At 33.8% G+C, this 22,124-nt stretch overlaps 2 protein-coding genes and 1 long non-coding RNA gene across 7 annotated transcripts; 1 reads left to right on the top strand and 2 right to left on the bottom strand.

Annotated features, from left to right (window-relative positions):
- Positions 1 to 220: 220 nt before the first annotated feature.
- LOC124445460 (paired box protein Pax-5-like) lies at positions 221 to 9,884 on the bottom strand. Of its 4 annotated transcripts, none has more exons than XM_046996183.1 (8): positions 9,774 to 9,884; positions 4,831 to 4,904; positions 4,130 to 4,723; positions 2,720 to 2,925; positions 1,887 to 2,136; positions 1,544 to 1,813; positions 926 to 1,190; positions 221 to 803 (listed from the first exon to the last, which is right to left on the bottom strand). In XM_046996183.1, exons 2-8 carry the CDS (start codon positions 4,844 to 4,846, stop codon positions 767 to 769), a joined length of 1,638 nt encoding a protein of 545 aa, XP_046852139.1. In that variant the 5' UTR covers positions 4,847 to 4,904; positions 9,774 to 9,884; the 3' UTR covers positions 221 to 766. The 4 variants fall into 4 exon arrangements, with proteins under 4 accessions (XP_046852139.1, XP_046852141.1, XP_046852140.1 ...); XM_046996185.1 differs by having other exon boundaries at positions 1,544 to 1,792; XM_046996184.1 differs by having other exon boundaries at positions 1,887 to 2,133.
- Positions 9,063 to 14,096, top strand: LOC124445465. 2 transcript variants are annotated; one of them, XR_006948163.1, is made up of 3 exons: positions 9,063 to 9,336; positions 12,086 to 12,634; positions 14,015 to 14,096. It is a non-coding gene; the product is annotated as an uncharacterized LOC124445465 (long non-coding RNA). The 2 variants fall into 2 exon arrangements; XR_006948162.1 differs by lacking the exon at positions 9,063 to 9,336 and having other exon boundaries at positions 11,866 to 12,213; positions 12,544 to 12,634.
- On the bottom strand, positions 12,861 to 21,834 carry LOC124445459 (NAD(P) transhydrogenase, mitochondrial-like). Its single transcript, XM_046996182.1, is given in 17 exon segments — positions 12,861 to 13,173; positions 13,991 to 14,169; positions 14,309 to 14,548; positions 16,112 to 16,378; positions 16,838 to 17,311; positions 17,595 to 17,783; positions 18,049 to 18,372; positions 18,617 to 18,917; positions 19,010 to 19,266; positions 19,373 to 19,525; positions 19,855 to 20,173; positions 20,314 to 20,366; positions 20,369 to 20,566; positions 20,680 to 20,746; positions 20,843 to 20,898; positions 21,148 to 21,220; positions 21,697 to 21,834. Coding segments are annotated over 16 exon segments (3,282 nt in total). The 5' UTR covers positions 21,206 to 21,220; positions 21,697 to 21,834; the 3' UTR covers positions 12,861 to 13,026.
- Between the last annotated feature and the right edge of the window lie 290 nt (positions 21,835 to 22,124).

Here is a 22,124-nt window from a genome sequence, read left to right as displayed (position 1 = left end):
GAAGAAATACTTGTTGAAAGAATAACAAATCAAGGAAAAACATGATCAAGTTAGTTGTAAATCGTCAAAGTTCAAATGTATAAGAACGAGAAATACAGCGTATATTCTGTATCAAAAGCAGGCCAATGAATTGTTGATTCATCGGGGAATCTCAGACTTGCTGAAGACTCTACGGAAACTCCTGTCACAATGATTCTTAGTTAAAAATTGCAGGTGGTCCTTTTATTCGTTAATTGTAAATTTAATTGGAATTATTGGATTACAAGTCCACTAATCTGAAAAACGCTTTGAAAAAATTGTATTAAAGTACGCAAATGACTGTCTAGAATTACAAAAATAGATCTCAAAACTCATATTTTAACTATATTTACACATGGGGAACTATACGTACGTTTTGACAAATAGTGGCGAATGTTTTTGATTAAATAAATCGTTTGTAGGTTAAAATAATTCCTTTTAGGTTGGGGTTCGTGTTTGAATAAACTAATATTACAAAGGTTAAGACAGCCCGAGGTATTAGATTTATATCATTCAAATAATTTGAGTGTAAATGGGAAACATATACATTTAACATCATGAACGTTAGAGTAGAGATCATATTCATTCAACTGTCAGTGATAATCCTAGAATAATGAACGCTGCACAATTTATAAATTCTGATTTCATTTGCTGAATAAGACCCGAGACAGCACTTGCAAAACTTGGTTTTAGTTTTTAGTCTCGTTCACAAAAATATTCGACTCGACGATAAATGTAAACTCCGCTTTTACTTCGATTGAGTGGATATTGTCTGCCCTTGAGACCTTGAAATGAATAAAATAAAGTTAAGGATAAACATTTTAATAAATCTTTCCTAAACCTTTTCACTACTAATGAAAACGAGCAATACAATAAAACCTTTTTTTATTTGACAAAGCGAACGTACCAATTGAGAAACATTGGTCTTCCAATAAATCCTTGTGGTCCAGGATATGGCAGCCACTGATCAGGTGTTCCATTATAATTGGCAGAAGAACTGCTGTTATAAGGTGTGTGGGAAAACTGAGGAGGAAGATCTCCATGAGGTGGAACAACAGGACTCTTAGTAAATGTACTAACGGGAGGTAAAGCAAAATTAAAATTGCTGTTTGAAGATGGATTGATACTGGGTGAATGGGGTACTGCTGGACTTGTCAGTGGTGTTCCTGGGGCTGAAAACACAAAAAATACATATTAATATGAAATATGAGGATAACTATAACCCAGCCTAATATCTACAAATAGCAATTTTTATGCCAGGCCAAAAAATTATTTGTAAATTGCTAATCATAAATCTGTGTAAAAAGCCATAAATGATTAATTAGCAAAATTAATGAAAAACATATTTTTTTAATCAGTGTCTTTTCATCTACAAAAGAACTCTTCGAAATTCTGCTTGATTTTCTTTTGTTCTTAGTGATTATTTTTGAAAATTGTTTTGCCAATGTGAAGATCTGGGCGAGACGTTTTTCAAGCGATTGAAAACACTCGTGAATCATGTTTTAAACGGTAAGATAATATTTACCACTTTGTGAATTCTGCACTTCACTCGGTGATCGTACAACGCTTGATGGAGCATTATTAATGACTCGTAGTGTAGGAGATTTATTTTGAACGAATTCGGTAGGTGACTGTATATTCATAACGCCACCATTGTTTCCATTTGATAATCCATTAATTTGTGTCGTCCTGTTGTTCAAGGAATTTCCTGACAATGTACTCGGTATGCCCTCAAATCCATCATGTAGAGTCTGCATCGCCATCATGTCATAACCTGAAAAATTTACCAGTTTTTCTAAATACAATGTAAAAAGCACACAATAATTTTGCAATTGTATACATGTAGCATCACTTAATTTCTCCATTACCTTGTTGTGGTGAAAGGCCAGGCATAAGTGAAGGTTCAGATACAGTATGCAGCTCAGTCAATTCGGACTTGACATGAATATTATTTTGATTGTAGTATCCATCAACAGGTGTTATAGCATTTGAAGACATGGAATAAGGTGTATAGGATGGTGGTGGAATTATTGTCGACGTACAAATCTGTGGAGAATTCGCTTTATTGTTACTGTCTTTGGAATTTTCGTTGCTTTGATCTTTGTTGATCCAGACCTGCTATTTGAAAAGTGAATATTTGTGAAATATTGTCGTTCATTGACTGTAATTAATGTAACATGCACACAAAATTTTGCATTAAGTCGAATTTAAAATTAGCTCAAATAATATCTAAAACACACAGCAACGCTACACTCTCACCACCCAAAAAAAAAACACGAAATTCTTAAAATACTGCGTGTCTTGCAGCCATTTTGTATAATATGTTCTAAGGTTCCAAGGCCCGTTCACACGATCCGATTTGTCAGATCCTAAAAAAACGAATCGTGTGAACACATATAAAGTGGGCCTCCGGCAGTCAGATCCGTCATTCTGAGAAATCGGATGGAATTAGAACTAGCTCTATTTTCATCTAACAAGATCAAAAGGACTCGAATAACCAAATTACGAATGTACTTAATAACAAAAATGCTGTTCACACGACTATAGATAACTATGTAGATATCTAAACGACTATAAACATCAACAAAATTTTCGGACTGTCTGAACAAGCAACCAAAAGTTGGAACTGAAACTATCGAATCCTGTAAACAGGCCTTCAGTCAATCTCTCATATGACTTTGTAAAGACATATAAAACAAACCTGACTTCTCAGCTGCTCAGCATAATCCATTCTGTTTACAAGTTCATCTCGACTAAATACATCAGGATAATTAGATTTACTGAACTCATTCTCTAAAACCTCGAGCTGTACTTGGGCAAACGAGCGTCTAGGATTAGTATCTTGAGATTTGTAATCAATATCTGGACAGTTTTCCTCTCCATCTTCGCCATCTGAATGACCACTGCCTAAGGATGGAAAAGATGCAACGGTCGTATTTTTAATGTCATAAAAGTTTCACTGTTACATTTGCTTCTCATTTACTGCACTTAATAAAAAGGTGGCAAAAACAACGCTGCTTAGCATAGACACACCTTTCTGTGCTTCTGTCGTTTGCACTAAATGCATGAAAATATCTTAAGACTATTCAACGCGCTATATTGCGTTTTTTGAAGCTAAAATAATACGAAACTTAACGTCAAGTACGAATGAATAAGGTTAAAATGAGAAGAGTGAAAATATGGTAGATGTGAGAAAAATGGTCAATGGTAAAAAATGTGATGGTGGTCGGTAGAAAAAATTTGAACTTCAATATTCAAATGTGGAAACGTCACAAAGTTGGTCATTGAAGTACGATACTTCATCAAATGCATTTCTCAGTTCTCGTACTTACAGGAAAGGTACGTTGACTACTCTTGTAGAAAATCTATAGAGCAAATGCGATACGACTTTTTCAAAACAAATCGAGCAATGTTTTATGCGATCTGTCGTCACGACCCGCACGAGTCAAATGCAAAAAGTTTTTTTTGTTTGTTTTGCTTCACACGTAGTTCAAAATCATGTGTGAGAATATTAATAAGTTTTAAATTTCAAGACACATGGCAAACATGTTTTTGATCCTTGAATATTTTTTCATACTCAACAAGTTTTTATCCTCGTTTTTTTTATCAACCATTTACATTTCATTCTCTCGTTTCATCACGACTGAAGCTCCACCTCGTTTATGCAGTTTTAAGTCATAGCTATTATTTTAGAGAAATTATTTTCAGTGAAAAGTTATGATTTTTAAAAAGAAATCGTGCAACAAAACAAAGTGTTTATTCATTAAATAAATCAATACACTCAACAATTAAGAAAGAAAATACCTCAGTAAGTTTTTATTGGAGTCACGATCCATAAAATTTTACTTTGGCTGCCACAATTCTTGTAAGTAACGATTGAATTTCAAAAGCAACATACAATTGCGTTTGTATTATGTTGACTAGCTTTTGGAATTTTTCCTTGCCGCCAAACCTTATTTTAGGTGGGTTAACATTAGCATATTGCAAATTTTTGCATTTAATTACTAAAACATAATTACGCCATTTAAAATGACAGATGCTATTTGGAGAATATGGCGCATATTTTGGAATTAATCGTTGCTTGTTTCATGATAAAAGTAATTTATCTTACCTGTACTTTCTGTGCTTTCAACAGAATGTTTTCTTCTCCCGTTATGAAGACTTTGTACTTGAGCAAGTTGAGGCATAGATAACAAGCCAGTTATTGAATAAGGTCTTTGAATGATGTTGTTCATGTTTATATCTTTGATTTCACTAATACTAGTGAGTTGGGTGTTTAAAGGCCCATGTTCGGGGCCACTTACAGAAGGTCGTTTTTCTGCTATTTTATTTCTCACTATTCTATTGATTGAACTAACACTGGGAACATTTTCATTGGCACAAACACCTTCAGCGAGTAAACGATCACGAATTTCCCATGCAAACATTGTGGGATTTTGTCGTTTGTAACTGGCAATCTTTGCTACTACAGGCGGGGTTGCAACTTTCGGCTTGCTTCCACCAATGACACCAGGTTTTATTGACCCAGTCTCGTAATATCGACATAAAATCTTACTGACACAACCATGCGAGACTCGTAGTTGTCTTGATATATCACATGGTCTAACACCACTTTGAGCCAACTCTACAATTCTTCTTCTGACTACCTCTGGTAATGGTCTTCCATTTACGAATACTCCACCAAGCTGGTTTACACCACCATGACCTGTAATTTCAGAAAGTAGCATCTTTAATAACTTGTTTTATAATGAATTGAATTATTTGCAAAACAAGAAGAGCCAAATGCCATATAAAACCGTTTTTACAATGTACCGGTATGTGCCATCATTTACTTCCGAAAATCAATGAAGCGTTTGCTCGTCACTCAGGCGTTACACGCTGCAAGCCTAAACACAAATAGAAAAACACAAGAAGATCAGCTATGATGTTGTTAACTGCTTTGTGCCTAGCTAGAAAAGAATAATTTTAACAGTTCACTTAATTTATGCTCGTTCAAAAGCGCCGTGATTTGACAGGCAATCTATGTCTAGTGACAGAAACCAGTGATGCTCTGAGCATGCATGAGTATTTCATAGTGACATATTAATCTTGAAATCAGCGCACGCGTTCTCGACACTGGACTCGGGGGTAAAATTATACCTTCCACATGTCTATTTCGATGATTGATCACTGACCGAGAGAGTATTGTGTTCATATTCCAAAAAAGGAAAGACGATATAACGGATCTTGGTAAAATGATATCCAATATCTGCCTATCACTAAGCTATCACTACTTTATTTACTAAGTTGTCTTTATCCTTCTAAAGCCTTGTGCATGGTACTCAATTTTATATTTATGTCTCGCGAAAATTAACCTAAGACTGACATAAAAAGTCCGCATTACATTTGTGAACGACATTAAATAAATTGTCAAAGTAAAAGATTAAGGTCTACCTCGAAGCGTATGTGATGTTTGCTTTTTGTCACAAAAAATATTAAGCTTGGTAAGAAACAGAAAAATTTACTGTTTACATAGCTTAAAATTGAAATTTCATTGATGTGTAATTTTATTAGTCATGTTATTGGTCCGTTGGTGCTTAATGACGGGAGGAAAGAAGCATTGATGACATATCATTGTAAACACAAAATGAAGTTAAACATGCTTTGTGTTTACAAAATATTCTTAACCTTGGTTTGAGCATAAATCCATTTCTACATTAACAAACATTCTGATGCTATTGTCGAATCGCTAAGAAAATCAATGTCGACTAAAAAATTAAAATTTTGATCAACTGTAATCTAAGTGAGAAGTTATGGAATTTATGCATGTATGGCGCTAATTACCTCACTTGACAACACTAATGAGGCATTTTTCATTCTTGATTACCGTTGCTTGAACTAAAAGATGTATCTGACAGTCTGAGCAATCAGTCATCTGTCCACATAGCTAGCTCCTAAGCAAGTTAAGTTTTTTTTACCAACCGAATAAAGAAGAACTTGAATCATTGATTTTGAAAAAACGTTAAAAAACTGTGTAAATACTCATCAATCGTGAATTAATAGTTATGTTACAAAATGTCAATGCAAGAAGAAAGCGTTCAGCCGAAGCCGTTCTTATTGAAGGCATTTAGTTATTTACAGTTCTCTGAACCGTGGTAGACGTCACAAATCTTAATTCTTGGCATTGATGTTCATGACGTATATTTAAGCTAAATACTATCGGCAAATGATATAAGTGTCTCGCACTGTCGTACACACTCATTGAAAATACGTAAATGGTATTATGTTGTTTTTACTCCTTCCTAAAATTGCAGTTTTTTAAAAGTTTAACGTGTTTGGAAAATAACGAAGAGCGAAATAAAATTTATAATTATTTATCATAAAGCATAAATATATTATATACTTCACAATTACAAAATAGTCGATATTTATTCATATTAGAAACCACGTTGAATTGGCAATGTGTAAGCGTACCATGTTTTGTTCTAAAAATATTTCTGATACTGTGATAGGAAATGACTTTGCAAGTTCGACTAGTGATATAAATATTGAATTACTCGTCTTCATATTTCCGTTGGTCATATGTAAATATTTGTATGCATAATTTACCGAACTTTCTATGCTAAAGACAAAATATTCCATAATTAAAAAAATGTATATCTACTATTGGCCTTAGCTACGCTTCACAAAACTGAAAATTCTTTAGTTTTCTTCTCAAATTAAGACCATCTTGTATTATTACATCAAATGAAAATTGTGTTTGGTTTGAGTACAATATTTTTCATTATAATCACAGCTGGGTTACAGCAAGTTTGAAACTTTGAACAATGATAGTGTACCCCCAAAACGGCGACCTCATAGAGAGTGCCAAAATTCTAATGAAAGAGACTAGAAAACAAACAAAACAATTCCTGCGGTTTCATAGCAGGGGAACATGGTTAGCGTCTACCCATGTACGTTCCACGTACGTCCTTAAACTGAATGTTAAACAGCCTACATCAAATCCAAAACGATGAGTAGAGAGATCTAGAGTTGGTTGTGAACAATTTATTGGGCTTAACTTCAATAATGCACAAAACATTGACACGATACAAATGTACGTATGTGTGTTTTGCATTTTCGTGACAAATTCCGAGGGTTTGCTGGAAACCCTCAAATGCTCTTGATAATAAAATATTCATATCAGGACATCCGTGAATAAATAATAAACAACATAACAGATTTTATCAGCTAAGAACTTACTTTCATCTTGCAACAAAATATTTTATTACTCGTACTAAACAAACGTAAAATATCATATTTAACATTTTAGACCTCAAAATTTCCTAGCTTACAGAAAATACATGCAATCAACGCTGGCTGAGGTTGTTTGAGCAGCCTTCTCACAAAGACTTCACTTTTATTGATTTTTTGAGCGTGGTGCCATAATGTCTAAGAGCTCAGCCTGGTAGGCGTGGCAAAAAAATTTGAAGTGCTATTACCCTGGTAGGTGGCTACTACCACTTTTAAACTGATTATTATTTTCTTTGAAATAAGTTTGATACTTGGTCTCACCTAGTTCTTAAAAAATTACTTTAACAAAAATGTTCACAATTTTCGAGATAGCAGTTTTTGTTTTATCTTCAACTATTTGGCAGTTACATACAAAGCCAGCGAGGAGATGCGTTTTGTAGATGTTGAAATAAATATTTCATAAAACGTTTAGTATACATTTGTGAAGTGAAAACTTTCACCAATCCAAGGACAAAAGTTTGTTTATTTTAATATATCAGCCAATGCTAAAGTAATATTTTTGAAATTAAGAAGTGTGCTTATATTTACAGTTACAGCAAGAAAAAAAATGACAAATACCTACACTCTATGGGGGTTGTTCAACTTTGCCTTATGAGAATATATTCTGTGGGGACGGGTATTTAACAATTTACCAAATATTTTCGTAAACATTAGTGCAGCGACTTTTGCTAGAAATTAATTTAGTATTTGTTTGCAGCTGACTTAGAAGCAGTAATTGCCTTAGATTTGTCAATATATTATTTCTGCTTCACATTAGGCGATATGTCATGCAATGAAAGAAAATGTATTTGAAGTAATCTTCCTTTTATCTACAATCAGCCGCTGTAGTCTATCAACTTATTAATCTGTAAATCGTCTAAGTATAATTTTTATCAACGTTTGAATAGATAAGTGATCTTAAATCATAAAATCAAGTATGAATTACATATCATATCAGCTGGTTTATATAGACCAGTAATATACGTAAATGATCGTGCGTATCTAGCTGGATTCAGACTTAAGTATCGTATATAATTATTGTATACATAAACTCAATATTTACCGCGTATTACAGCATTTAGTTCAACAGCAAATTAAAATGATAAATTTAATTACTACAGTAGCTATTTGGTTAAACCGGCAAACACAACAACATTTGGACTTATATTGTTTGATAGAACTGAAACATTGAGCCAGTATGGTCATGGGCGCTAGATCAGTATACATTTATATAAAAAGTAATATTTTTTACTGACTACCACCATTCAACAACAAATAAACATACAAGTTTCGGAATTTCCCTTCTAAAACAAAGCATTTTTAAAAAATTTCGATGGATGACATAAAATAAGAAAGACAGAGCACGAAATCAAAACTAAAGCGAAATAATTCTGTCACAATTGCAAAGACTGCAACAATTAGTGAAAGTGGTGAAATGTTATTGATAAATTGGTTGATATGTAGAGGCAAGAATGAGTTACTAATTATTGTTAGGAGAAATATCTTTTAAAATATATATAATGAAAGTTCAGGGTAAAGGAATGAAAGAAGTGATAACGTTATTTAATATTTTTGTTTTCCTATTTCAATTCGCCCTCGACACAATCCTTATCTCATGCAAATTTTGAGCGACGTGGCATTTTCATTCAATAAACACACGCTTTAAATATTTAACAAAGTCAGAAACGCCTCTGAACGTCAGTTATTTTCTAAAGCATTACAAGAAGTTTACATTCAAAGTTTAGTTACTCTTAGTTAGGCATTCACAGAGCGTATTTCCGAATTTACCAGCTCACACTCAAAGATTTCATCAGAATTAATGAAGTATGCAGAATTTATCGACCCACATTTAACGCATTATAATAGAAATCTTTAATAAGTCTCTAATATTATCGATGTTAATTCTGCCAGAGCTTCACCATCAAGAACTGTTATTAAACAATCAAGTTGTGCACAGTTGATATTGTAGAGTTGAAGTAACGTTAAGTGACGGACACGAGTAGCCGGCGAGATTTTGACTTTTCACCAACTGAAAGCGGAGGTGGTTGAGGAAGAAAGAATTCACAAGTATGACTTACGCTTTACGACAGTAACCTTAGTATTTTATTTCACTTGACTGCATGAGCGTGGCGAAGAAGTGAGCAAGTGATTACCAATATTACGGTGTTTACACTAACGAACACAGGCGAATGACTCATGACTCACAGTGGAACAGTTATGTTTTCGGCCACTGAACCATAAAGTGAACAGCAAATTGCAACGAGTCACCCTCTGTTGGTTTTCTTTACGATAGCTAATATGTATCGAAGAACAAAATACGCTAAGACCAGGCCGAATAAGGTAGCTGCAATCCTGGTTGGAATAGTCAAATTATACCGCGAAGTAATGCGAACATAACAGGAGCATACATTTTATTGACTAAGTAAAACAAATAAATGACTTTGATCGCTTCTGGTTAAACAAACTGTATTCGGTAAATAACATAAATGTAATGAATGACTAACCTCTTTTTGGACAAGAATTTAGAGCGGTGAAGTGGCAATGACTCCTATACTGCTTAAAATAGACTACAACAATGTCCGAGCCGTCTAACTAATAAACCTCTCAATGGTATAGATATGTTAATAGGTCATTGAGCCGTCTTTGATTGGTAAATATGTATATATATTTTTCTTGAAGGTAATTATGACGGCTGACTATTGTTTCAGAAAAGAAAAGATAATGGAGCTGCGAGTCTCCCTGTGGTTGCAATCTACAAATATAATATTTTAGCTTTGTTTATTACAAAACACAAATACGAAAACTGATTTATTTCGCTCACCAGATTTTAAAAATGCGTCAATCAATGTTTATTCATTATTCAAATAAATTTATGGTTCACGCGGCATCACATCGGGACGTATGAACAGTTATAGAATTGCGTGCATTTGTATTGAACGAAATCGATGCTTTTCACTTGACCATTAATTAAATAATAAATGTAAAGTAAAAGCGAAAATTTATTCTAAAGTGCTCCACTTTTTCAATTTAATCGATATTTAAGCAATAATCTTTTGGATGAATGCAATAAAGTATATACTAGTACCCAAACCTATACTTGAATCATAATCGCAATATGTTTTCGTGATAATTAACGTTTAAGCTGTGAAGGCAACACAGTGCTTTTTCAATAAATGCATGTATTGAACATGACCGCCTGTCGTGATCTTATTTCTATAACGAAAATCCAGACAACTTTTTGTCCTTTTTTACAAAGTACATTGCTTTATCACACATTTACAATTTATAGTTGCAGTCAGCGTTGAATAGTCTGTTAACTCCAGTGAACTCTAATACAACCTCGAAAGTTTCAAGAAATTGAAAGGGACATCAAACACATATCTCCCACAACCTTCTATTAAAACAACAACGAATAGTCATCGCGATTCATATGAAAATGAAACCCAGTCGTTCTTGTATGATATGTATTGATACATTGTTGATTTGCTAAGATTGCAATAAAACGATTAAACTTCGAAGTAAAATTCCACAGATCATTTTATTATCTAAAATGCATCATAAATTAGAATACATAAAATCAAACTGTTTCGTAAGTCGAAACGTATTTTTCAAACTCCCTAAAACGTTTACATCATAGAATACCACACGTTTGGGCAGTTCATTTAAAGCAACTGAATAATAAAATTGTACATGTCCTTGTTCCTGGACGCACATCGGAACAACACAAGACAAAACAACATTAAATGGTGTAAATTTTCTTTCACAAACTTGAAAGAATTGAGCGCATTAATAAATCATTGAAAACAAGCTCGATACATATTCGTTTCCTTTCAAAAGAATATCTAGGTAGCACCAGTTTCATTCTGGAAATTTTGAATTAGAATTCAAACAAATTATACACATTGTCTGCATGTGTAAATTCGGGTGGAGTATTGCTAATGGGGCCGATTAACTAAAAATAAAACAAACGTTGTATGGATAAATCGTTCACGATCTGATAAAGAAGGTCAACCTACAACAATTTACAATAATTATAAGATGAACGACGCCACATTTCAATTGCATTTTAGTAACCAATTACAGCGATAAAGAGTTGCAATATTTGTATAAAAACTAAAAATAGCAGATAGCCTGGTCAAATTTTACTTCTAAGTTCAAATCTATTTTTGATGATCTTAGATCTTAGAAAAGAGATGCTTCTAAAATTTTATTTGACAGCAATAGTTTGACATCAAATGATAGCTTTATATTGCAGCATATTGTTAACGTTGATTGACGAATAAAATGGTTTTACTCATTTTATAGCAATACGTTTTTTCCTGCAATATTAATCATGGAAGTGGAGGCTGATAGCGCAGTTACCGACAAAGCAATTACATCATAAGTGTAAAAGGCAGTAAGAAAGTATAAACAAAATGATTTATGGTGAATAAAAATCTGATGTTATTGTACTGTTTCGTTGAAATCCATAAGCTTCCCCCCCCCCCTGGGTAGTCAAGAGGTAATTACATCCTATTGGCTTTTAACAGCCACGACTTTCGTTTCGATACAATAAAAGCTCAACGTATTCCTATAAGTTCTTGCCATGTTTAATAATCAGTCATTGACGATAAGACGTTTCACCACAATAAACTTCTTACGAAAGAAGCGGCTGCTTTTTCACAACATCACAAACAGCGCGTCGTGTAAAACAAAACTTCTTTATTGTGGTTGTCTTATTGCGTGTTATTTTAACATAATTTATGAGTTGAAGTATTAAAGGAAAAATCATTTCCGGGCAAACATCCTGTTTTTTTACATAAAATTTTATTCTTAGAGAAACTGCGCAGACAATACGAGATGGAGATACGTTACTCTATTGCACAGTGTGGTAGTCTGTGTCGTTGGATCTTTCTGATTGTTGATATCATGTTTGAAGAGTGAATTGGAGAAAAGTAGAACTAGGTGCAAAATGACAAGAAAAGAAAATCGTGCAATTATTAATTATAGTTTCAGACAATCCAATATCTTATCTTAAGGCAGTAACACTGCACAAAAGTGACATATTTTGTGTTATTGATTTGTACTTATCAATTTAATACTGTATAAACCAAACCAGAATTATTTGTTCCGCGAGTTTATCTGTTATTGTATTAGTTACTGAAAGATACCGTTATAACTGCAGGGAATATAGTTGTGGGTTAATTTAATTAAACCCCTGGCAAGTTTCTCTTTACTATATTGTTTGTTTGTAGATATTGTTTATTAACTAATAATACTCCTCATTTTCAACAGCGAAATCATCCCCAAGAATAATCTACGTCGTTAATGGAAAACACAAAACCTCCTTAATTAGACGCAAAGTTTACGCACTGCCGTCACGAAAGTAAGTCGACATTCATTTTTTCCTCCCCGAGTAATTCGGTGAAAATTTTGATGCAGTTATAGGTGGAGCGGTTACACCAGCAAACGTATAAACCAGGCCAAATTATAGTAGCAAAGGTAAATAGTTCAGAAAGGTCAGAAACGAATGATGTCATTGCATAAAAAGTAATTCAACAATTAGTCAATTCAGACATAAGCATTTTTCAGCGAGTATCGTAACCAATGAATTTCAAAATGCAGTATTAAAAGTTTCATTAAAAATTCCACATAGTTCACACCTCCTATAATGACAGTTATAAAATGGTCACACAAAAACCAACACGTTTAATGCTATGAAAGCAGTACATGTAGATATTAGTGAAAATATATCTCTATGGAATTTCATGCTTAGTTTCACTTATAAATAGATTGTACAAGACTATAAAGATTATCACACGTTGATTTTGCATCTCCCAACAACATGGATGTGTTTGGTTTATAAAACACAGGATTGTCAACATCAGCATAGCCAGTGCCCAATGTTCTCTTCATTACAATTACCTATAACAAAAAAAAAACAATCAATTATTAGAAAAGCTTTCATTAATTCATAGTTGTATATTCATTCATACACGCAATGCATAAAACGAAGAATTGATTCAAATGAATTTCTTTCACTGCATGATTTCATGTCCATGGAAAACAATGCATGGCAATAAAAGTTATAATACCACTATAAATAACAACAATTCAAAGCCAATACGAAAACAATACATTAGACATAAAGAAAAAAACGCCGATCATTGCTCTATTCATAACTTTATTATATTTCAGTTAAAATAACACATATTGACATTTTGCACGCAAGGGCAAAAAATCTTTTGACTGCGCATGTGTATGTGTTCTTATCAATTTTGTTGTTGTACACGCTACTGTTGTAAACCTAAAAGTATAGTCAGTTATGTTAGAGTATAGTCTAAATTCAACCCTACTTATAAAATTTCATGTCATATAGAAAACTGATTTACATATGTAAATTTCTTAAACTATAGTAGCTCATCATCTGCAAACACACACACACACTGTACTTCATGATGGAGAAAAACGTCACAATTATCATGAAACAAATTATCAATTCTAGCTCTCAAATCTAGCATAAAACGATTGTGAAGCTGCGATTCTAAGTTTACTAGTTTAAGTAGTTTTTCCGAGGTTTTTCAGTACTTACTAATTGATCATGTTCGTCGAAATTTGGTAATTGGAAACAAACGAAACAATTTTACAAACTATCCATGTCATATGAACTGAACGAAAAAACTCATATCCGGAAACAAAACCTAGTCGTGTTAATGCACGATAATAAGCCATGCAAACTTACATTTTTTGAATTCCATACTTCTAGGACTGGCATTCCAGCGATAATAGAGTTCGGATCATCTTGTGCTGCAGAGTTGATTGTGTCATTTGCACCAATGACCATTACCAAATCGGTCTCGGAAAAATCATCATTTATCTCATCCATTTCAAGAACAATGTCGTAGGGTACTCCTGCCTCCGCTGAATCAAATCAAATATACGATAGTCAGTAATTAATTGGCCATGTCTCAATGTTTCTCTGTAATTCCAATCCTTAATTGCATTAAGTGTTGCATTACGCATAAAATGAAAGAAACGCAAACACAAATTTAACGTCTACCTAAAAGAACATTGAGTTGTCCAGGCATACGACCAGCAACTGGATGTATTCCAAAACGAACATTTTTTCCATTCTTTCGTAAAATATGGACCATATCAGCAATCGCATATTGTGCCTTGGCCACAGCTAGACCATATCCAGGAACTATGATTATGTCTTTAGCATCGCGAATCAACTCTACACTACCGTCCGTGTTTATCTCTGTATGAGTTCCTTCAATCTTCATCTTCTCACCCGTACCTAAAGTTTAAAAGATAAATAGAGATGCATGTCCTTTTGTCATACAAGCAATCTTTTTACGATATGACCATAGAAAAAAAATTTGTGTCGATGTTTATCAGGTAATAAATGGTTAGGTTTTTATAAGTTATGCTTAATCAGCCTATTTAATCCAATAATGCCAAAAGCAATGTTAAAGATGAGGAAAAATTTTGTTGACAGCAAATAAAAAAAAATCGATTAAATCCCTGAATAAGTGTTTAGATTTTCTGGTTCACAATGAATGGACATCGTAAAACATTATTGACGTTGAAATTCTTGGCTCATTAATTAAGGCGCCCATGGTCGCTCAAAATAACACCTAAAGCAATTATGATGTCATAATAAGGAAGCAGTCCTTGGTTGTACCTAATAAGAACAAGAACCTCTCAACCAAAATGCTTACAAGACTTGGAAGTCGTGCATTGAGTATGTTATCATATAGCAGTAACAACGAGTCAAGCAGTGAAATGAAATTCGACGATTCAAAAGTCATCTCAGGCGATTGGGTATTCATACGAGAAAAACGACCTCAACGCAGCTGTACAAAACGAAATGCGCGTAAAACTGACGAATGGTGTACAGTGGCAAGAAAAAACAGCAACAAAGTAAATACAAATACAGAAAACGAATATGAATTGGTGGATGACATCTTCACAACAAATACGGAGGATAGTGAGAAAAACGACAAAGCTAAAGGATGGAATGTTGCAATTGAGGAAGACAATAGCGTTCATGCTGTCTTGACAAAAAAACAGAAAAAACTTCTAACAGTTGCTGAAGAAAGCAAAGTGATGTTCGAACAAGGAATTACACCAAAACGACTTCAAAATAACACATTTTCAACAGACAAAAACCAATGTAAACGTCAAAATAAATCCATGATGCATACCAGCGGAAACAAGAGAGGAAGAAAACGACATATGATGGCTGACACATATAGTGGCAGAGGTGGAAGAAGAAACATTTAAATTTTATAATGTTGCAAAAATATCAGTGGAAAAAAACCAATCATAAAATTAAATGATTTAAAAACAAATCACAAACTAAATGAAGAAAAATTATCCAATTATTTGCTTTTCATCAATGTTTTCTTTGGTGGAGGGCTTCATTAATGAAAACAAAAAAATTAAACAATGGCTGATACATTTCACTTTTTCTCTTGTAATGGCACATTTTCTTGTGTTTTGAACATTGTAATCACGCGTAAAGATGCATGGATGGCATTGCTATAGTGTACTGAGTACTAAGTGCATGTATACGAGTATATGGCCAGTCGTATTAATCAAATTTTTCTTGCATGTACGTATTTTAACCAGTTTTAGTTTGTTTTTAACATTCTACACTGACTAAACAGGACTTCCTGACTGCCACTATAATGTACATCTTACTTTGTTTAAAATCACTTCCTTATCAGCTCACGCAACTAAAATTCCTGCGACTCACCAGAAAAAAAAATTAAAATTCAGTCTGCATTTCGGTCAAGTATTTCTATCATAGTTCATTGAGATTTTAATTGATGAGATTTCAAAAAATATGCAATACCTGTTGATAGGGTTCCATAGCCACCAAACAAAACATTTGATAAAGATCTATTCATTGCTTTACACATGATGTAAGAAAGAATGCCTCCAGAAAAACCAACAAGAGCTCCAACAATTGTAAGAAGATCGTTTTGTAACATAAAACCTTCAGCACATAATGCCCAACCACTATAACTGTTTAATACTGTAATAACAACTGGCATGTCTGCTCCGCCGATAGATGCTGTCATGTGAACACCCATTAATGATGATAATACACCAGTTGCACCTTGAAAATACAGGATTCCATTTATATATTTTTGATAATTTACACTTTATTTCGTACTGACGGAGATTCATATTCAGTTGTGAAAAATGTTTCTTTATTTAATATATTCAAATCATAAATCAACCCTATACGTGTGTATTTGACCCAATATCAATGAACTTTTCTTGTTTAACTCTCAACTCGTAAAATACATAAATTGTGTTTTGCTTGCTGATGATGATGACACACGTTTAGCGTCATAGCAATGTTTATTAATAGTTTAAACTAAGACACAAAAATCTTCTATTTCCAAATAATTCCACCAAAGAAACTAAAATGGCGTGACTGATGTGCAGTTTCTCTTTCCATTCTAAGTTTGCCAAAAAAACAAGGTATTTTGGAGCTGAGTACAGCTTGTTTTCTTTATAAAAATATTTTTAAATCTTTGCAATCATTCAATTTTTTGCTAGAAAAGCTTACCTAATGTTGCCATGCCCGGAGTGAGATCATTAGTATTCATATAATATGCCAAGGCACCAACATTAGCCAATGCCATGCCAACATTAAGGGCATTCTTGCCTGGTAGTGAGAGAGGATTGGAATTAAGTAAACCTTGCAATTTTCCAAAAGCAGTCAGGGATCCTGTAAATGTTATTCCACCAATAAAGGTTCCAGCAAATATGGCAGCTTTGTGAACCTGCCCCGAAGGATCAGTAGCAAGTAAATCAACATCAATTAAATATTTAGAATATGCCGTCATTACAGCAGCTAATCCCACAAAACTATGGAATAAAGCAACCAACTGTGGAAGATCTGTGACAGCAATACGTCTCGCTATGATTGCTCCGGCAGTACCACCAACACCACACATTGCAGCCATCTGACCCAAAATTTCAGGAGAAACGTTTAATGATCCAATAGTGGCAGCCATTCCAGTTGATACACCGATGATTCCTAGTAAAACAGAAACATTTGCGCTTTTTCTACGATACTTTACATAAACTACGTTATGACAGATTAAATTTGATCAACATTTGATAAGTAATGTTACAAATATTGTTTGATAAGTGATGCACCTTACTATCAATAGTAAACAAAGATGGGCATATTCGGTAATTTTTTAAGTTTTCGTGGTATAATAATTTAATGATATAAAATCGTGAGCTGAAGATTAACTCCACTTTAGTAATTACATGTACGTACAACTGCATAAAAATTTCATGTCTAAGACACGTACCAAGAGCATTCCCTACTCTGGAAGTTTTCTGATTTGAAAGACCAGCTAGAGCACCAATACAGCATAGTGAAGAAGCAAGGTAAGCCATTTGATGAATATCACCATATCCTTTAGCATTACCATAAAGATATCCTCCCATCAACAGAGATCCAGGTATACTGTACAAATATGTGTACTCAGGAGGATCATCTGCAGGGATAAAACAACAAATATGTGTACTCAGGAGGATCATCTGCGGGGTAAAACAACAAATATGTGTACTCAGGAGGATCATCTGCGGGGATAAAACAGCTTTATTGCACAAATAAGAGAGCATTGACTTGTATATACATATACATACAGAAACACACTCGTACGTTTGAATGGAGATAAGATCTTATAAGACCAATGAATCCACAAATGTTAAGCTAATGTCCTTTACATGGAAAATCTTATGAAAAACTGTTGCACAAACCTGGTCGTTTGAACATGTCTAACATCCGTTTAGTGATAATAAATCCTCCAGAGATATTTATGGACGATATTAACGTAGCCATAGCAGCCAATGTGGTAGCTGTATTATTTGGTAGCAATCCACCCCCCATCATAACAAGACCACCAGCAGCAGTGATACCAGACACAGCATTAGTAACAGACATAAGAGGCGAGTGTAAAGCAGGGGTAACACCCCACACAACTTTATAACCAATCACACCAGCAAGTGAAAATGTTGTTACCATTGACGCAAAGGAGGGATTTGGAGAGATAAAACCAAGACCAATTACACTTGACAAAAGAGCTACAAACAATTGAACACAAAGAAAATACATCAAACTCATTTGATAGCTTTCAAACGATGTTTCTCCAGATGTTTATAGTGATAAATTATGTACATGCGTTGATCCAGTGTAGAAGCTGGGGGCTAGGGAAAAGGAAAGGATTTGGATAAAAATTATAAACAGTTTAGGACAAAGTATGAAGTTTACATATTCCTGGTGAATCGCATATAAATAGATTGGAGTTTATCAACTCAAGCATCATACCAGCTACTCCACCAGTTTCGTATAATTTCTCATGAAAAGGACTTAATTCAGGTGGTTTAACAACATCTTTTCCTTTCACTGACTGTACTGGCGCCGCAACAGGAGGGGTAACTGGAGCAGGTGGTGGCCACATCATTTTTCCTTTATCAAGAACGATTGAACCGCGAACCACTTCATCTTCAAGATCAACGTTAAACTGGCCTTTCTCTCCCATCGACAACAAGTATTTTGTCATGTTGTTCGCGTACAATGTACTTGCTTGGGTTGGTAGACGGCTGGGTAAATCTGTATACCCAATAATCTAAGGCAAAACACAATAGCAATATACATTGCCAACATAAATAGCTTTACAACATATTTTTTTTTTGAAAACGTTATCAAGAGAATACTAACTTGTACGCCTTTATAATTGTAGCTGTCCCCGGGCTTAGTAAGCTCGCAGTTTCCTCCTGTTTCTGCTGCTAAATCAACAATTACTGAACCTTGTTTCATTGACTCAACCATTTCCTTAGTAATTAGCTTTGGAGCAGGCTTTCCAGGAATCAATGCAGTTGTAATAATAATATCAACTTCTTTCGCTTGTTTAGCAAACAATTCCATCTCAGCTTTGATGAACTCAGGTGACATTTCTTTTGCATATCCACCCGTACCTTCCATAAAATTATATATTAAATACCTACTACAATAAAATAATCATTTCGTTAAGAGCCATAAAAGCTACAATTGATTCAAGTAAAGCACATATATTTATGCTACCTTCGCCCGACTCTTCTATTCCCTTGATTTCCAAGAATTCTGCTCCAACAGACTGAACTTGTTCTTTGACTGCTTCACGAGTGTCGAACGCCCTCACTATAGCCCCCAGACCTTTCGCGTTAATGATGGCAGACAGACCAGCCACGCCACCCCCTTAAGGTAAACATTTATATTATTCAAAGATTTTAGTATCACGGAATAACGTGACGTCAATTGGATATGAAAGTGAATAACATGAAGTACGTTTTACAAACACCACCACTGTTGGTAACGATGAAAAAAACTAACCATTCCAAAATTTCTAAAATTAACCATTTTAATAAGGTTGATTTCATTTTCTATCATGGTATTGTGATTGCCAAGTTAAATCTACCTCTGCATGAGTCACTACTCTTTCTCTGTCGTTAACACTTAACAATTTTAATGGGAGCATTAAATCCCTACAACTTAGATTTTCTTCAAAAGTATACAAATTGTTGTACCTATTACAAGAACCTTAGCAGGAGGAACTTTGCCAGCAGCTGTTATCTGTCCCGAAAAGAATCGTCCAAAATGATTGGCTGCCTCAACGACTGCTTTATAACCAGCAATATTTGCCATTGAACTTAGGGCATCAAAAGCTTGAGCACGACTTATACGTGGAATACAGTCAACCGCAAAACATGTTAACTGTTGTTGTGATAATTTCTCCAAAAGATCTCTGTTTTGAGCAGGATATAAGAAACTGATGAGAGTTGAGCCACTCTTCATTAGCTCAGATTCATGAACTCCATGTTCTGGGTGAACTGATGGAGGGCACACCTTTGGAAAAACTTAACACAATTAGTAGCAAATCCATTGCAAATTAAAATTTTAATTTTGAATCAAAATCACTGCTTCATAACAATGTTACTGGCATATAATTTCTATTTTTCTGTTTTAATAATCTTATGAAATTTTACCTTAATAATAATATCAGAATTCTTATACAATTCTTGAAGAGGTTTTATTTTGCTCCCACTTCAACATAGTCAGAATCTTTAAACTGTGCATTACTTCCTGCACCATCTTCAACAATAATATTAAATCCAGATTTTATCAAGGATTTTGCAGCATCAGGTGTTAAGCCAACTCTTTTCTCATTGAATTGTATTTCCCTTGGGACACCAATGGTAAGTTCATTGTAAGCTTGTCCTTTGAGAGTTTTTTGCTCCTCTAATAAATTCAGCATGTAAGAATTAAACTCTAACTCAGGAACAATAGCTTTTATATTCACCTTTTCTTATTCTCCTTTCATTTCATAAAGAATGTTAAATAAATGTATTCACCTTTGATAGATTGTGTAGAGCAAAACCTCAAAATAGAAGCACCAACACTCGGCAGAATATTCAAGTCCTGTTTACATAAATAAATAATACGTATATAGAAAGTTATTGAAAGTTAATGCAACTACCTAATGTAAGGAGTTCAATAAACTCAATAATTACTCACTTTATATATATAGCTATTTAACCGATATGGCCAGTTAGTGTGAACATTTTTTAATCCTAAAACAAAACATATTTTATGTTAAACTTATGGCTGATTAGGACATTTGAGAAACAAGGAACATTTGTACATGCATTTTTTCATTGGTGTTCATATGCCCAGTTTTTCATTTTATTTTACTAAGCTTTGTCAATCATGTGTAGTCATGAAATTATCTTTAATGTGCATTGCATACAAGGCATGTTTGATTGGTATATAATATATTTTCCACTTCACATAAAATCAATAACAATATTAGGTAGCCATACCTGAATATAGTCTTACAGGGCTTCTTTTTAAGAAAGCTGCACCAGCTTGAAGAATCATTGCTCTTGCAAAAAACTATCAGCAAAATAAAAAGATCTGGATGTTAGTTAATCTTGGTTAAAGTTTGTTGAGCAAAAATGTTGTCAATGTTTTTGATGCATTGTAAAGATAACTTAAATACTCAAACTGGTGCATCAAACAATAATGATAGCGAGTTTTATCCTCATTAATATAGTTTATAGAAATATTTACTAATGGAGACTATTATTAATAATTGATATATATATAATTTAAAGTAACTATTTAATTCGCTTTTAATAAATACAGCCACAGTTAATTATAACAATTTAATAATTAGTCCACAAATTTACTAGCACGTAGTAAAGTATGCAAGTCCTTTGAGCAGATTTTAATTGTCAACAAATTGCTCTCCATGAAATTGTTTATACACACAGTATGTGTAATATGCACAACATATTTTGTAATTAGTATTTCGGAACAACCTGTGGTTTTTAACACTTTATCTTAAGGAACTAGAAAATCAAACTTACCGAGCTGTGTACTATCTAATGCACTTTTCTCGCAGAAACGTAGAAAACTTCAAGTTCAGATTCCAAGAAATACGAACTGAACAGTTTCCTCTGTGTTGTTCACACTTTACGCCGGCCGCGCGGTACACGTTCTTAGCCAGCCAGCAGACGAAGACTGGGACGGGAAGCAAAAACAAGTGATTGGTTATTGGGAATTACGGTAATTTTAGAAACAGTTCTTTCTTGACACGGCTAGACACAGTAAAATTTTTATTTAAATTCACATAAAATATATTGCATTGATATTATTGTATAATTTCATATATGTTACTCCTTTAACTTGCGAAGGGTTAAAATTTTAATTGCTTGTAACCTTTTTATACTAGTCATTTTCAAAAGAAAAGATGATCGTAGTGATAGGTTAGTTAAGTCATGTTATTAAAATAGAA

The sequence above is a fragment of the Xenia sp. Carnegie-2017 genome, unplaced genomic scaffold, assembly GCF_021976095.1.
Source record: "Xenia sp. Carnegie-2017 unplaced genomic scaffold, XeniaSp_v1 HiC_scaffold_22, whole genome shotgun sequence".
NCBI classification, from domain to species: domain Eukaryota; kingdom Metazoa; phylum Cnidaria; class Anthozoa; order Malacalcyonacea; family Xeniidae; genus Xenia; species Xenia sp. Carnegie-2017.
The sequence above is the reverse complement of the archived record's forward strand: the minus strand, read 5'-3'. Positions and strand labels throughout refer to the sequence as shown.

Coding starts and splice junctions, on each gene's coding strand:
- LOC124445460 (XM_046996183.1), bottom strand. Junction 2,926..4,129: donor TGAAAGCACAGAAAGTACAG/GTAAGATAAATT, acceptor TTCCATCCTTAG/GCAGTGGTCATTCAGATGGC. Junction 1,191..1,543: donor AGTGCAGAATTCACAAAGTG/GTAAATATTATC, acceptor TTGTGTTTTCAG/CCCCAGGAACACCACTGACA.